The sequence below is a fragment of the Triplophysa rosa genome, linkage group LG23 (genome assembly GCF_024868665.1).
Source record: "Triplophysa rosa linkage group LG23, Trosa_1v2, whole genome shotgun sequence".
Taxonomy (NCBI): domain Eukaryota; kingdom Metazoa; phylum Chordata; class Actinopteri; order Cypriniformes; family Nemacheilidae; genus Triplophysa; species Triplophysa rosa.
The window spans coordinates 18,065,146-18,080,219 of record NC_079912.1 but is presented as its reverse complement, the minus strand read 5'-3'; the positions used below and the strand labels follow the sequence as shown (position 1 = coordinate 18,080,219).

The 15,074-nt window shown below is 42.6% G+C and overlaps 2 protein-coding genes across 4 annotated transcripts in view; one reads left to right on the top strand and one right to left on the bottom strand.

The window, feature by feature from the left end:
• ctnnd2a (catenin (cadherin-associated protein), delta 2a) overlaps positions 1 to 15,074 on the top strand; it is a 274,012-nt gene that overhangs the window by 105,961 nt on the left and 152,977 nt on the right. The gene's annotated exons all lie outside the window — the stretch shown is intronic.
• LOC130546928 (potassium voltage-gated channel subfamily H member 2-like) overlaps positions 1,498 to 15,074 on the bottom strand; it is a 31,737-nt gene continuing 18,160 nt past the window's right edge. Inside the window, exons 7-10 of the mRNA XM_057322476.1 lie at positions 12,181 to 12,465; positions 11,822 to 12,011; positions 5,178 to 5,346; positions 1,498 to 5,092 (exon numbers count right to left, since the gene is read on the bottom strand). Of these exons, the coding sequence (XP_057178459.1) occupies positions 4,904 to 5,092; positions 5,178 to 5,346; positions 11,822 to 12,011; positions 12,181 to 12,465 (833 nt within the window). The 3' untranslated portion in view covers positions 1,498 to 4,903. The remainder of the gene's footprint in view (positions 5,093 to 5,177; positions 5,347 to 11,821; positions 12,012 to 12,180; positions 12,466 to 15,074) is intronic.

Below are 15,074 nucleotides of genomic sequence, written 5' to 3'. Positions count from 1 at the left end.
ACAAATCATGGTTTAAAGGACCATATATGGAAATGTCATAAAAAGCAAGGTGAATGTTATCATAGTCAAATAACAATATAAACTATTAAAGCTATTTATGCAACCATCATTCATGTATTTATATTCAATAAATATCATTTGAAGCATTTTTTAAAACAATTTAAAAGTTTAGAATTATGAGACCATCAAAACTGGCCTCTTAAACCGAATGGTCTCGTAATGCTGGTATGTAAACCTGAAAATTGGTCTCATAAACCACATATGCCAACACACACACACACACACACACACACACACACATTACACTTTCAGATAAATACACCTAATACAGATATCAAACACACACACTTAACTAACTTACTTAAAGACACACACAACACACAGACACTTTCTACACTCACTCACTCATAAAAACACACAATACACACAAACTTGACCACACACTCACAAATACAGACAGACACTTCACCCACACACACTCCGCCAGACGCAACGTACGCACGTACGCAGCCCTCAGCCGGCGCACATTCACGTCACTCTCTCCGCTCGTGCAGACGGTTATACTGATGTTTTAAAGGACAGAAAAGCGATTATTCTCACCGTTTCCGTTGATTTATCAGAGTTTTCCGCGCGTGTGTCAGCGTCGCGGCCTCGCGCTGATCCGCCCTGCGCTCTTCACTGACCGCAGAAACACGTTACTACCCCCAGACACGCTCACCCAATCACGGAGCCGGAAAACACGACGGGCAGCCGTCTCCTCCTATCACGACGCGGATAAAGTGTCTATGGGTCTGTTGCCGCCTGTCCAACTGGTGCACTTTTGACGGACAACCGTCGTGCGCAATGAGAGAGTTTGACACCTTATACGGATCAGAGGAGAGCCAATGACAACAAATTGAATTAAAATAATATATACTTCATATTTTAAAGAATACTTACATTTTTACTATATTTGATGAAACGGGCATCTACAAAATAACAGTGTATCCAAGTTATTGTCAGGGTGAATTCTGCAAAATTGACTGGCCGATTATGAAAACATAAAAATTTCATATTTAACTCATATTGCTCACATAGCACATATGATGATATTTTATAAATCTACAGTAAAACCAGTAATTCGTGAGGGATTCAACTGAAAACAGTGCTGGATTTTTAAAAGGTTGATTGTCGCCATCTGCTGTTCAGATTAAATTCACCATGAGATGCTTATTTAAGTCTTATTTTATTTGTACATAGAATATACGTTAATTTAGACCTAAAGTCCCTTCTAATGAACATAGAAACATGTGAAACAGAAGAGAGCAGAGTTAGGCCTATATTTCTTTTTTATTTACACATTATATTGGAAGTATAAGAATTTAAGAAAAAGTAATTTTCTATTTGGTATTTTTCCTTTTACTTTAATGTCATGGACAACACCTGTTGTGTTCATAAAAATTATGTATGTTAAGTCACAGAAACGTCTTTGATAAAAATGATACAAAATACATTAGCTTGAGTTGTTTTCAAAGAGTTTTATTGAAATAAATATTTGAAATGTTATAAAGTCAGTCGTTTATAATGCTAGCACACAATCAACACTTGGAATAGAGCTTTTCTGAAGTCGGTAAGAATTCACTCTGACATCATCAGATCAGTCAAACATTGTCAGTAATGTAACAGCAGAGTTTAATGTCACAATGTCCAATTCCTCCACGACCCGTTAGAGCATTAAATCAATCTCAGGTGACCCAGAAATACAGTGTGTCAGTCTACACATTCTCTAAATCACAGCGGCCGTCCGTCTGCAACCACACAAACCGCTGGAAAACCTCGTGCAGCATGCAGATAAAATGTGCACAAGTTACATTTGTCTTTGTTATTGTCTTTATATATTATAGAATAATTCGTATCATTACATCATTATTAGCAGGGTTATTCACATGTTTATTAAAAAAAGAAAAGTCAAACATTTATATTTCTTCTACAGTTTTTTTCTGCATTTCCAAGCATGCCATAGAAATGCGTTTCTGCATAGTGTAGGCTATAGGGATGCCAAGACTTCAGATCTGTAAAAGATTTTCTTATCTACAGTAAAACTGGGAAGGAGAAAAATAGCAATCCAGTGTAAACGAGTTACCAAAATAAATTAATATGTACATGTACAGGACGTCCTTCATTTAAAATGTTACTGTTTTCTTGACATACTATCATTTTGAGTTCATATGGATCCGTGTGTGTGTTTATTTGGCCTGTTTTACATCATCTGTGTTGTAGGTGACGGCGAATGTGCCCTTGGCTTGAAATCCCTGTAAAAAGACATGAGATCAAGAGGTTTGCTCCAGTGTGTAAAGTGCACAGACAACAACAAGAGACAGACACAAAACTATTACACACAACATCATTTCAGTGAGACGGTTTCTCAGATGAAGACATGAAAATAAAAGTGTGTCTGTGGAGCGACTCAGTTTTTGTGGTTCCATTCGTACGGCAGATGAGACAATCTGGTCATTAATAATAAATCTGTTCTATCAGTGTTGAGATCCATGTCACACTGACACAGATTAAGATTTCAATCCTGGATTACAAAAAACCCAACATGAACTAATAATAAACTGATGTAACGTGTTTGTGTTTACATCATCTGTCATGTTTTTAAACCCAGAGAAATAATAATTGAACCCCACAAAACCTGTCAAAACTTGTGCCATATTTCACCCTAAGAGAATTCTTTCATACAAAACAAATCATTGTTTAAAAATTGTTTTCATGACATTTGTTTTATGCAAATCAAACCTTAAAATACAGTGAGTATAATGGGACTAAAAATGTCCAAGTGTACCACTACAACCATGGTCTAAAAAGAAGCCTTGTAGCAACATCATTTAAAAATAAAACATTTTTGTCATTTTGATTTGGTTAAAGTGCAAGTTTAAAGTGCACTATCAGTGAAGCCCTCCAACTCACTGCCGGCTCTAATGTTAACAAAGCGTTGTACACCTCACATTAAAACATTATTATTATATAGGGTGATTTAAAACTGCTGATCCAATTCTGCAAAAATCCACAGAGATTTCAATGGGTCTGAGATTATTGACTATGCACGGAGAAACAAAAGATATTTCTGGAATATCCACTGGAATAAACGCGTGTAATCGTAGGATCAGCTGCACAATCTTATGTGAATTTAAAGGTGAAGTGTTTCATTTCTGCACCACCAAACAGAATCCCTGCGCCCAAAATGACATACTTCTACACTATATAGCATGTGAAAATCAGTCTGTAAATGATGTGTCCGAAACATCAGTATGCAAAAAACAGCATGTGAGAAATACCCGGATGAACTACTGCCTCCGCACTGGATGCACTCTTCTACCAGTTTACAAACCGACACCAGCAGGATTAAAACCTTTAGAAAACCAGAGCCGTCAGACCACTGACTGAACGCACAAAAAACTGCTGAGAAATCACAAAGACTCCCAATAAGAATAAAAATAATATCAATATATGAAATAAATAAATATGTGCAAATTTCTGCATTGAGCAAAGTAGAATAATGTAGTGACGCTTTGATCGGCAACATAACCACACATCGACACATTTAATGATACTTGAATTTGTTTTCTCTTCTGTCTCTTACAGTTAAAACGCTGTGGCCCGGTTTCACAGACGCTAGTCCCAGATTTAAATTAATGTTTCAGCTGTCAACTGAAAAGAACTTGCCCTGACATATCGTAAAATATGTCAGTGGCATTGTTTTGTCTAAAGATCACACGGTCGTGTTTCTTTCTAAAGCATTTTTATAAAAGTGACTCAAATATCCTAATCCAACTAAGAAATAGTACTGGTTTAAGATAAGCCTTGTCTGTGAAACCGGGCCTGTAAAATATAATTACAGATCATTTTTGGTATCCAAATAAACAAACATAATTAGGAGCCTGTAAACTTGAGCTTTAAAGGCAGAATGATACAATCTTCCTCAGAATTTCTCATGTACGGATGCCTGCCAACAATAAACAAGAAACTCATATGATGGAATTCTCATGCTAACATGTCTTCCCTTCCCTTCAGAATATTACTGTCATTTCAATATAATAATAGTCTTTTTTATCAAATAAAAGGAAGCGTATGTTTATAATCACATGCTTTAAAATTGCTTTAACATTTCTTTTTTTTTTCATTGGTCCACACGTCACCCGACAACTAAACTAAACCAAAAGATGTTTAATAAAGTGTTTGAGGTTGGAGTTTACGATGCAAAATATATTTTTTTGTAGTTGATCCTCCAATCTGCTATATTTGGTTCATCTCTTGGTTGTGATTTAAAGGATTCAGTATTGCTAAAGCAAATATGTTTTGACATATAAGTGGAAACTTTAACCCAAGTCTAGGAGAAGATGACGTGTGGATTCAGACTCAATGCTCGTTCATCTCTCTCTCCATCGCTCGGTGTCTGTACACGTCATTTTGATATGCTTTCTCAGTAATGGCAATGTTTTAAACAGCCCCACCCACTGCAATCCAGCCAATCCAGTGTTCTTAGGCTCCGCCTTCTTCACGGATCCACTGCAGCTGAAGGCAATGACATGAGAGACAGACAGAACACATCAGGTCATTATTGTTTTCTTCTGTTAGGCCAGCTAACACTAACAAGTTCAGTCGGTTCTTTGTTTTGGAAGCGCAGCAGAAGAAGAAGAAGAGTCTGGAAAATTCAGTGCAAGACATAATGGCTACTTGGAAAGGTGTAATTCATCATTATCATTCGTTTATGGATATCCAATACTGGACGACAGCAGACGTGTGCTGTGACATCTCCAGTTCATCTCGAGCCGAACCTCCAGCGTATCTGTGAAGCTCCTCAGTGCAGAACGGAGACGATGAGATGTGACGGAGGAAAGCGAGAGGTCTGCTTGTTTTCGCTCTAGCTCCCAGGATCGGAGCTGTGTTTCTGCGGTGTCGGTGCGTCCACAGACGTCTGAGGTTCCTGTAGAGAGAAGCGGCGCTGAGCGTCCAGCAGGTTTGAGAAGTCGGTGCGAGGAGCTCCGCTCGGGCTGAGCAGAGGACTCTGTGATGGATGAAGCTCCATGGTGCTGCCCAGAGACTCACACGACTGCAGGAGAAACATTCACAGCCAATCAAAATGTGTTCCGTGAACGTTTTGCTAACATTGCCAAAACGTTGTGTGTGCGCGTTACCTGTGAGAGAGAAGCGAGCGTGTCAGACTCATGTGGTGTGACAGACTGTAGGAGTCTCTGGGCCTGCGGTAGAGATGATACGCTGCTGTATGCAGGAGGAACCAGCGTCATCTGTCTCTGCAGCAGCTGCATGATTGCAGCGATATCAGACGTCATGCGACTCTCCAGTCTGCACACACACAATGATTTACAGACATAACCACACACTGTACACTGAATTTCTTTTTATTATGTGCCTTAGTCAATTTTATGAAAAGAAATGATTCAAATATACTTAATAGAGTATTATTTTGTTTCTGTTTTTAGCAAAAAATTGGAGTTAAAATAACGTAGAAATCTTGGGAATAAAATCAACTAATTTTGGTCAAGATTTTAATTATTTTGTTTGAGTCATTTTAATTGAACAAATTATTAAATAAATCCAACTCAATTTTTTTATGTTAAACCTATTTAAATTGGTCAAATTCAGTTTACTTATTCATTTTGTGTTGAGACTACATCAATCATTTTTGTACAGTAGATATAACTACCTTGGCAGTTGATCTGTAGTTCCCAAGCATGCTTTGCATCTGACTCCATTACGAGATTCATTTTCCTGATTAACTGTCATTTTAAGTGTTTTACAGTGAAAAGAAAGACTTGTTCGTGTTTTTTGTTGATTTATCTTTGAGATTTAAGAGAGTATTGGAGTTTTTTCAAGTTTTTTTTTTTTTAGTTGTTACCGTTGTTCAGAAAAGCGGTGCTTGTGCCTCGGCTGAGGGAGGCACAATATTAGAGTGTATTCACACCAGGAAAGTCTACTAGTTCACTTGCTTTGGTCTGGACCAAATGCAATGTTGATTTTTTTTGTTTGGTGTGGTTCGCTTTCACGCTGCCCTTATTGCAAGTGAACCAAAATTGTAAACAAAACCACGTGTGCTAAGATCATCCAGTCATTGGACATAAATTGACAGGCAGGGAAAAGCAGGAAGTGCAAAAATAGGCTAATCACGGAGATCTTTGGTAGTGCAGTTTTTATTTTATCATCTACTAACGCAATATGCCGAAACTTTAATAGCATCCTAAGATACAATGTCTTCTATATGATGCTTTTATTAGCATTTTGAAAAGACTAAGATGGGACGAACAGGAACAGGAAAGGCGTTTCCAAGCCCTCGTCCAGGCCCAGCAGGAAGACCGCAAGTTGTTCCGGAGCTGGATCACCCGAGAGGGAGCCACGGGAACGTCATCCCCATCCGTCCATCTCCCGCTCCACAAAATGGGGCCTCAAGACGACCCGGAGGCTTTCCTGGAGCTATTTGAGAGGTCCTCCGGGCTTTCTGGCTGGCCTCAGGACGTATGGTCAGCGAGACTAATCCCCCTGCTGTCTGGGGAGGCCCAGCTGGCAGCCCAACAACTGCCAGTCCAGAGCCTCCTCATCTACGTGGACCTCAAGAAGGCGATCCTTCAGCGAGTCGGCCTGAGCCCAGAGCAACACCGCGAGCGTTTCCGCTCGTTGGAGCTTGGGGAGTGCGGCCAACCCTTTTCCATTGCTCAACAGCTCCGGGACGCCTGCCGCAAATGGCTGATGGCCGACAAGAGCGACGTCGAGGCTATCATCGACAAGGTGGTGCTGGAGCAGTTCGTGGGGCAGTTGCCAAGGAAGACCGCCCAGTGGGTCCAGTGCCACCGGCCGGCGTCGCTGAGTCAGGACATCCAGCTGGCAGAGGACCAGATGGTGGCGTGCCAAGGGGTTGGCGCACCCCTACAATCTCTCTCTCTCTTTCCACCTGTTTGTTCCCCCTCTCCCAATCCTATTCCCTTTCCCAGGTCCCGGACGGATCTTCACCCGAGACTAACTCTCCAGGTCCGGATGTCACCGGGAACGGGACTGCCAGGAGCCGCAAAGGAGCTGAGGCGCTGGCCTCTACAGCACCGCTGCCAACACAACTCTCGCCCCTCAGCCCTCTCCACACCAATCTCTTGGCTTGCTTCCTGCCACTAGGGCAGCGGGGAGGCCTGGGCCGGCTGTTGGCGGTGTGGGGACCCGGGTCATTTTATCGAGCGCTGTCCCGTTCTGGAGATCGGTACAATGATCCGGATCCCTGATGCCCCACAGGCTGCCCTCGATCAGGCTGGCCTCTACCAAATGCCTGTGAGAATTAAGGGGGTACATATCAGGCTCTGGTGGATTCAGGATGTAACCAAACCTCAATTCACCAAAGCCTGATTCAATCTGCGGCATTGCATACGGGCCGCATGGTTAAGGTATGCTGTGTGCATGGGGACGTGGTGAACTACCCCTTAGTGTCACTGGCTATACAATTCTGGGGTCAAAAACATAGCGTGGAGGTGGCCGTTAACCCGCACCTCCGACATCCGCTAATTTTGGGGATAAATTAGCCAATGTTTTCTGCTTTATTGGGGCATTTATGTGCGGATGTCTCTTGACGGAACCGGAAGGGGGCGGTCGCACAGGTGGGAGAAGCTGAGCCAGAACCACCGAGATCTGACTCAGAGGAGGCTGTGGAGAGGAGAAATCCCTCTCAGTGCGATGATTTCCCCCTGGATCAAAACATGCGTTCCCCCTGGATCTGGAACATGCGTTTGAGCAGGTCCGTACCATTGACGGACAGCTTCTCCACCCGATGCGTCTGCTATCCTAGCCGTACTTTGCCATTTTAAAGGACAGGTTGTATCGAGTGACCCAAGACACTCAGTCAAAACAAGATACAACCCAGTTAGTCGTGCCAAAGAGCCGTCGGGAAATGCTTTTCCAGGTGGCTCACTGTAATCCGATGGTCAGACACTTAGGACAGACCGCTACATTAAATTGTCTAACGACCCGATTTTTCTGGCCGGGCATTCATGAGAACGTGCGCAGGTGGTGCACGTCTTGTCCTGAATGTCAGTTGGTAAACCCACCGGCCACCCCAAAAGCACCATTGTGCCCTCTTCCTCTCGTACAGGTCCCCTTCGAGAGAATTGGTATGGACCTGATCGGGCCCTTAGAACAATCTGCATGAGGGCATCGCTTTGCATTAGTCATAGTGGACTATGCAACGCGATACCCCGAGGCAGTGGTGCTCCGCAATATTTCCGTGAAAAGCGTAGCGGACGCCCTGGTTCGATTAATCTCCTGCGTGGGAATTCCGAAAGAGGTTCTCACGGATCAAGGAACGAGGTTCATGTCACGGACCCTTTACGGATTATTGAGCATTAAAGCGATCCATACCAGCGTCTATCACCCACAAACGGATGGTCTGGTCTAACGTTTTAACCGCACGTTGAAAACCATGATCCGAAAGTTCGTTCACGAAGACGCCAAAAATTGGGATCGATGGCTGTACGCGAGGTCCCCAAAGCCTCCACGGGGTTTTCCCCCTTAGAGCTGCTCTATGGACGTCAGCCCCGCGGGGTGTTGGACGTCCTAAGGGAAGCTTGGGAGGACGGACCTTCGCACAGTAAGAACCAAAATCAGTATGTCCTGGACCTAAGAACAAAGCTCCACACTCTGGGGCGGCTCTCAATGGAGAATTTGTTACAGGCCCAGGACAGACAAAGCCGGCAATATAACAGGGGTGCCCGGTTACGCAAATTTGCACCTGGAGAGAAGGTGCTTGTATTACTCCCAACATCAAGCTCTAAATTACTCGCCAAGTGGCAAGGGCCCTTCGAGGTCACACGGCAAATTGGGGATCTCAATTATGAGGTAGTTCGATCGGACAGGAGCAGGGCACATCAGATATACCACCTCAAACTAATCAAAAAATGGAGTGAGGCGGACGCAGTGATGCTGGTGACGGCAGTGAGTAGAGAGGAAGATCTCGGGCCAGAAGTGATCACCAAAACTCATTCTCTCGCTCTGGACCCGGGTGGAGATCACCTCTCGCCCTCCCAGATCACTGACATTGCCAGGGTGCAAGCGGAATTCGCGGATGTGTTCTCACCCCTGCCTGTCCGCACCAACCTCATCGAGCACCACATTGAAACTACGCTGGGCATGGTAGTGCACAGCCGGCCGTATAGGTTACCTGAACACAAAAAAAGTTGTTCAGACGGAATTAAGCACTATGCTAGATATGGGGGTAATTGAAGAGTTCAGCAGCGATTGGGCGAGCCCGATAGTTTTGGTCCCGAAAACAGATGGCTCAGTACGATTCTGCGTGGATTATCGAAAGGTGAATGCTTTGTCGAAATTCGACGCATATCCAATGCCGCCGGTTGACGAATTCCTTGATCAGCTAGGTGCGGCTCGCTTTTATTCGACACTAGATTTGACTAAAGGATACTGGCAGATCCCCTTATCTCCCTTGTCCAAAGAAAAAACAGCCTTCACCACGCCGTTCGGATTACACCAATTTGTCACATTTCCGTTCATCTTATTCGGAGCTCCGGCCACCTTTCAGCGTCTCATGGACCGCCTACTTCGGCCACACGCTGCATATACCGCTGCTTACTTGGATGTTATCATCATCTATACTTCGTATAGTGTCATCTATAGTAACGACTGGCAGCGGCATATGCAGCAGCTGAGAGCGGTTCTGAGCTCGCTGAGAGGAGCCGGGCTGATGGCTAACCCGAAGAAGTGTGCAATTGGGCGTGTTAGGAGAGTGCAATATACTCTGGGTTTCCACAGAGTTAGGAGAGATACCTCTGGGCTTCCACTTGGGTCACGGGCAGGTGCGTCCCCAAATTGACAAGACGGCAGCGGTTGCGACCTCTCCGAGACCCAAGACCAAAAAGGAGGTGAGGCAGTTCCTGGGGCTGGCGGGATATTACAGAAAGTTTGTACCTAATTATTCTGACCTCACCAGCCCGCTGACTGACCTCACTAAAAATGAGGCACCGGAACCCGTCCAGAGGACGGAGCCATGTCAGCAGGCTTTCACCCAAGTGAAGGCTGCTCTGTGTGGCGGCCCGTTATTGGGGGGAGGCTGCAGGCCGGATGGTTCCCCGGCCTGAGTCGGGCGGTGGGGTATGTGGCAAGGGAGGCGTGGTTCAGCTGGGTCTGCACTGAAAGGGCGGCGCAGGAGAACAACGGTGTGTAAGTAGGTCAAGTGCACATTGTGAACACCTGTGTCTCGTTCCAGTGATTGGTGAGGAGAGAGTTAAAAAGACAGCTCGAGCGGACGAGGAGGAGAGAGAGAGCAGCTGGGAAGTCGACAGGACACGAGATCTCCAGCGAGACAGAACGCTGATATTGAAACTTTGATTCTGAGTTACTCGAGAGTGAATGCACAGTGGCGCCTTTGTAATTTTATTATTTCATTAAAACTCTCCGATTCCCAGCATGCCGAACCTGGTCTCCTTAAATAAACTATTGTTAATAATGTAATATTACGTTGGTATTTTTATACCTAATGTATTAACTAATGTTACCGAATTCTGTGGCTCACCAGATAAGTATTTTAAATCATTTTTATATGGTGATGTGAGCGGCGGTGTGTAAACTTAAAAATGAATTTGTTTGTGTTCCTAAATCTGTGTTCACTTAGACCGCAGACTAATTTAAATATTGTATGTGTCTTATAAAGTAATTACAGATGAAGCGAAGAAGCGTTAAATGAGAATGAACATTCTAATAGTGTCTTCTGTGGCGGTAACTTAACCCTGTGGGGAAGTTTTTAATTTTCAAATAATAATTGCAGATCTAATATTTGACTAGTCGTGCACAGCCCTACTACATATTTAGAAGACACGTAGCGCAGTGCGGAGACAGGCGCAAGTAAAAAGCATTCACAGACACAGGCTGCCCGTGCTGCGTGTTTAGCCCCGGTGCCCGTTTAATACCGAGTTTCGGTAACCATCCCTATGACAGTTCCGGCGGAGAGAGCATGCTCTTATGTGCGCCTATGGCATGCTGACAGTGGCACTGCGCAGAAGACAGATTTCTGCAACTGGGTCGAATTGAGGACGGGCCATGTTCACACCTTAAACGAACCGTACCAGAGTTCGTTTGGAACCGGACCGAGACCACCTCCTCAGCTGGGTACGGTTGTTTGAGTGCGATTGCTGTATTCACACCTGCCCAAAAGATCCGCACCCAAGAGGGAAACAAATTTGAGTTCGATTCAATCGAACCAAACAAGACAGGTGTGAGAATAAACCCTTATTCATGAAGTGTGTTACTTCACTTATTGAGCAGTAAGTGCGCTAATGTCAGTACAGAGACCACCAGTCTCTTCTCACTTGACCAACTATGATGTAAAAATTTGTAGATTTCAATAAGAAAGTAAGTGAACCGTGAAGTTTGAGTTAGACACGTTTAAGTTCAACATAATCTTTTTTGTTTACTTTAAGTAATGTTTACTTAATATTTTAATGTATTTAATAAGTATAATTTACTTTATTCTGGTAAGTAAGTTGTACTTGAATTATAGCAGCCCAATTTACTTAAAAAATATTCATGCAAATTGTTACGAGGATTTTATTAAGTAAATTCTACAAGTTATTTTTTATATGAGTTATATATTTACATTAAAAGCATAATATGACCCGATTCACATTTCACGTCTTTTCCGCGTGCATATTCATTATTTTAAATGTAGACGCGCGGAAGGCGCGTGCAAATAGGGGGCGACGCGGAGCGCATCGCACACATTTTTCTAGCCACGTCAGCGCCGCATCGAGATGGAAATAGTTCAACTTTTTGAATGTGTGACCTGCTGAGTTGTTTCTGCAGGAGCTCCAGTCTGTTCTCCATGTGACTGCGCTGCTGGCGGCTGATGCTGTGCAGGGGGGTGCTGGGATGCGGCGGGGGGGAGGACAGATTACTGCGGGGCAGTTCCTGATACTGTCTGCCCCTGTTGTCACCCCAAAAACTGAAGATATTAGACACACCTGAGAATGCACCTGACACACACACACACACACACACACACACACACATTATCACTTAGAAATGTGCCAAATAATCAGAGTAAAAATGACAGAAATACTGAGTCTAAAATGTCTGGACATCTCAGTGATGTTTTGAAACAGAATGATTATATTGAGAAATGTCCGTATAATATTTTCTCACCTGACAGAGCGTCACACGTGTTCCCTGTTTTGGGATCAGCGTCACCCTCACTCACGTCATTAAAGTTCATTGAAGTGCTCTGTACTTGTGATGACTTCATGAGCGCTGTTGGAGGGGTGGGGCATGTGTGCACAGGCTCCTCCTCCTCACCGCTGGAGTGGGAGGAGATTGAGTGGTGATGCTCTTTCCATCCCGGTTTGAGTTCGTTCTTGTTACTTGCAGCTTGTTTCCGGTTTCTGCAAACGGGTTTTGGATTCTTCCTGATCTCTCCTGCATCAGCATCATCTGAAGACACAAACACACACTGAATATTCATCGAGACGTTCAGAAAACAGAAATATTATAGAACAAATAATGAGCGCAGATAGAGTGTAATGTCTCACTAGAGCATGTAAGAGTGGCATGGCAAGATCTCGGAATAAATATACCTGATTTGCAATGGGAGGGAGCACAAGAAGTAAGTAAGTAAGTAAGTAAGTAAGTAAGTAAAATTTATTTATATAGCACCTTTCACAGACAAGGAATCACAAAGTGCTTTACAACACTATCATAAAAACAAATCAAACATACGTATAGGCAAATATAAACTAAAAACATTTCTACAAAAAAAAAGTCAGAATCCTGTCCTGTTTTCGTGCCTTCTGGACAGGGTCGTGACAATACCATGTCTTGTGTGTGTGTTTCGTCTTGTGTGGAGACACGTGGCGGTTTGTTTTGACATTTTGCTGCGTGTCCTCCTGTCTTTCGTTTAGCTCCGCCCCCTTGTTTCTCTGTTAGTGTTTCATCTCCCTCACCTGTCCCAATCATCTTCCCGCCAGTTCCCATTAATCTTAAGTCTTGTTGTAACTGTTTGTTATTATATTTTATATATTATGTATATAAGTTGGTTACTTTTTCTATTATTTTGTTAAGAAGAAAATAAGTTGCATTTATTTTGTGAATTTGTTTTATTTGGTTTGGGACTTTTATTTTCAAATATCGACGGTTGTATTTAATTGCTGATTGTCAGCAAGGTTCTCAGTTCATGTAAGCAAGCCAGTGGCAAACACGAATGTTAAGCGTGTGTGCTTCTAAGGATGTCTCTTTGTGCAAGGGATTTGAACGTGACATTAAGGAGTATTCAAGATCATTTCTTTCATATAGCATGCAGCCAACAAGGTATTTTCGCTTTATATTTGCTTTGCTTGTATTTTGTGTTTGAAGTTCTTAAAAGTATGTTTGTTTGCTAATGTATGTTTAGGTTTATATTAAGTTAATGTGGTTTTGTATTCATTGTTTAGTTTTCACGGTGATTTGGGGGAAAAGCCATCAAATAAACCAGTAGTATGGAAACCACTTGTGCCAGCCTATGCTTGAAGGGAGTGACAGTGAAAACTTGACTTGTTCAACGACATGAGTGGGTGACGCGGCGAGACACAGCAAGTTGCCGAACAAGTGGGATTGGCACGTGTTTGCAACGCGTGGAGTGCATTGTCGAAGGACTAACAGATGAGCACACACACACACAAATACAGACTTAAGAAGATGCAGTTAAGAGATGTCTAAGAAGAAGGTTTATAGAGGTTACCAAATAATTTTCATTGTAAGTTAAGGTTGTGCATTTGTAAAGTGTGTTCGAAGTGTTTATTTTTTGCTCACGTTTAATTCAAGATTGCAATTAATAGATATATAGTTAAAGGTTTTATTGAATTTTCTAGATTTCAAAAAGATGTATTGTAAATTCTATTTGTTGTTTGATATCAATCTTTTCAAGGGTGTTTAAAAACAATATTTGATTAGAGGGGTTATTTTGCACATTTAATATCCCATGTAGTATTGTTACTGAATGTTATTAATCAACATTTCAGTATTCAAGCCTTAAATTGATTGCATTTTAGTGACATTTTACTTTGAGAAAGGGCCAATATTGGTTTAGATGTAATTGATGCATATTTTCTACCCATAAAATTGGATTAATTTAGTTGCTTAAATGTCAGAGTCAAAGGAGCTCGAAGTTCATGTAAAGGATGGTATTAAGGATAGTGCGGATTCTCAAGCCCAACCTGAAATAAGTCAACAGGGTGTTGAAGCACAGCAAGAAGATGAACAACAGTCAAGAAGAAGTAAAAGAAAAATAACTCTTACAGAAAAGGGTAGAGAAATGCAAGTTGCAAAAATTAATTCACTTCAACAAAGGTTTACTTATATTTACACCAAATGGAAAACGTATGTCAAATCTTCTAAGAGGACATTATCACAACCAACAGAGACTCTATCTGATGACCTGCTCAATGATATCATTGGTGATGTGGTTGGTCTTTCTGTAGATGTCCAGCTTGTTTATGATGAGCTACGCAAAATTTCAATTCCAGAGCAAGAAACACGACGAAGAGTGGATTTGTGTGTGGAGGTTTCTAATTTTATTGTATCCAGAGCCTCAAGTCGATTTCAAGGAGTTACTCCAGAAGGAGAAAAGGAAGTCTGGCCAGAAGCAGGCTCTATCTTCAAGTCAAGTATGTTAAGTGAGTCAGGCTCTGTATCTTCTATTTTGAAAGGTGCCTCCGAGTGTTCAAGTAGGTCATCTGTGAGGTCATCTGTGTAGGTCGGCTGCGGCGGATGCTGCTGCACGCCAGGCTGTTCTGGAAGTGTTAGAAGAACAAAATAAAGAACAACTGGAAATTCAGCTCTTAGAAGCTCAAGTTAAAAAGAAGATGGCTGATCAAGAGGCAGCAGCTGCAAAACGTCGTTTAGAGCTAGAAGCTGAAGAGTTGAAACATAGAATAAAGAGAGAGGAAGATGAAGCAAAAATTAAAGCTCAAATGGAAGAAGAACATGGAACTCTACAAAAGACTCTTGAGGAAAAACGGAGAAAAGTACAACATTTGGAAGCAGTGAAATGTCTAAAGGCAGCACGA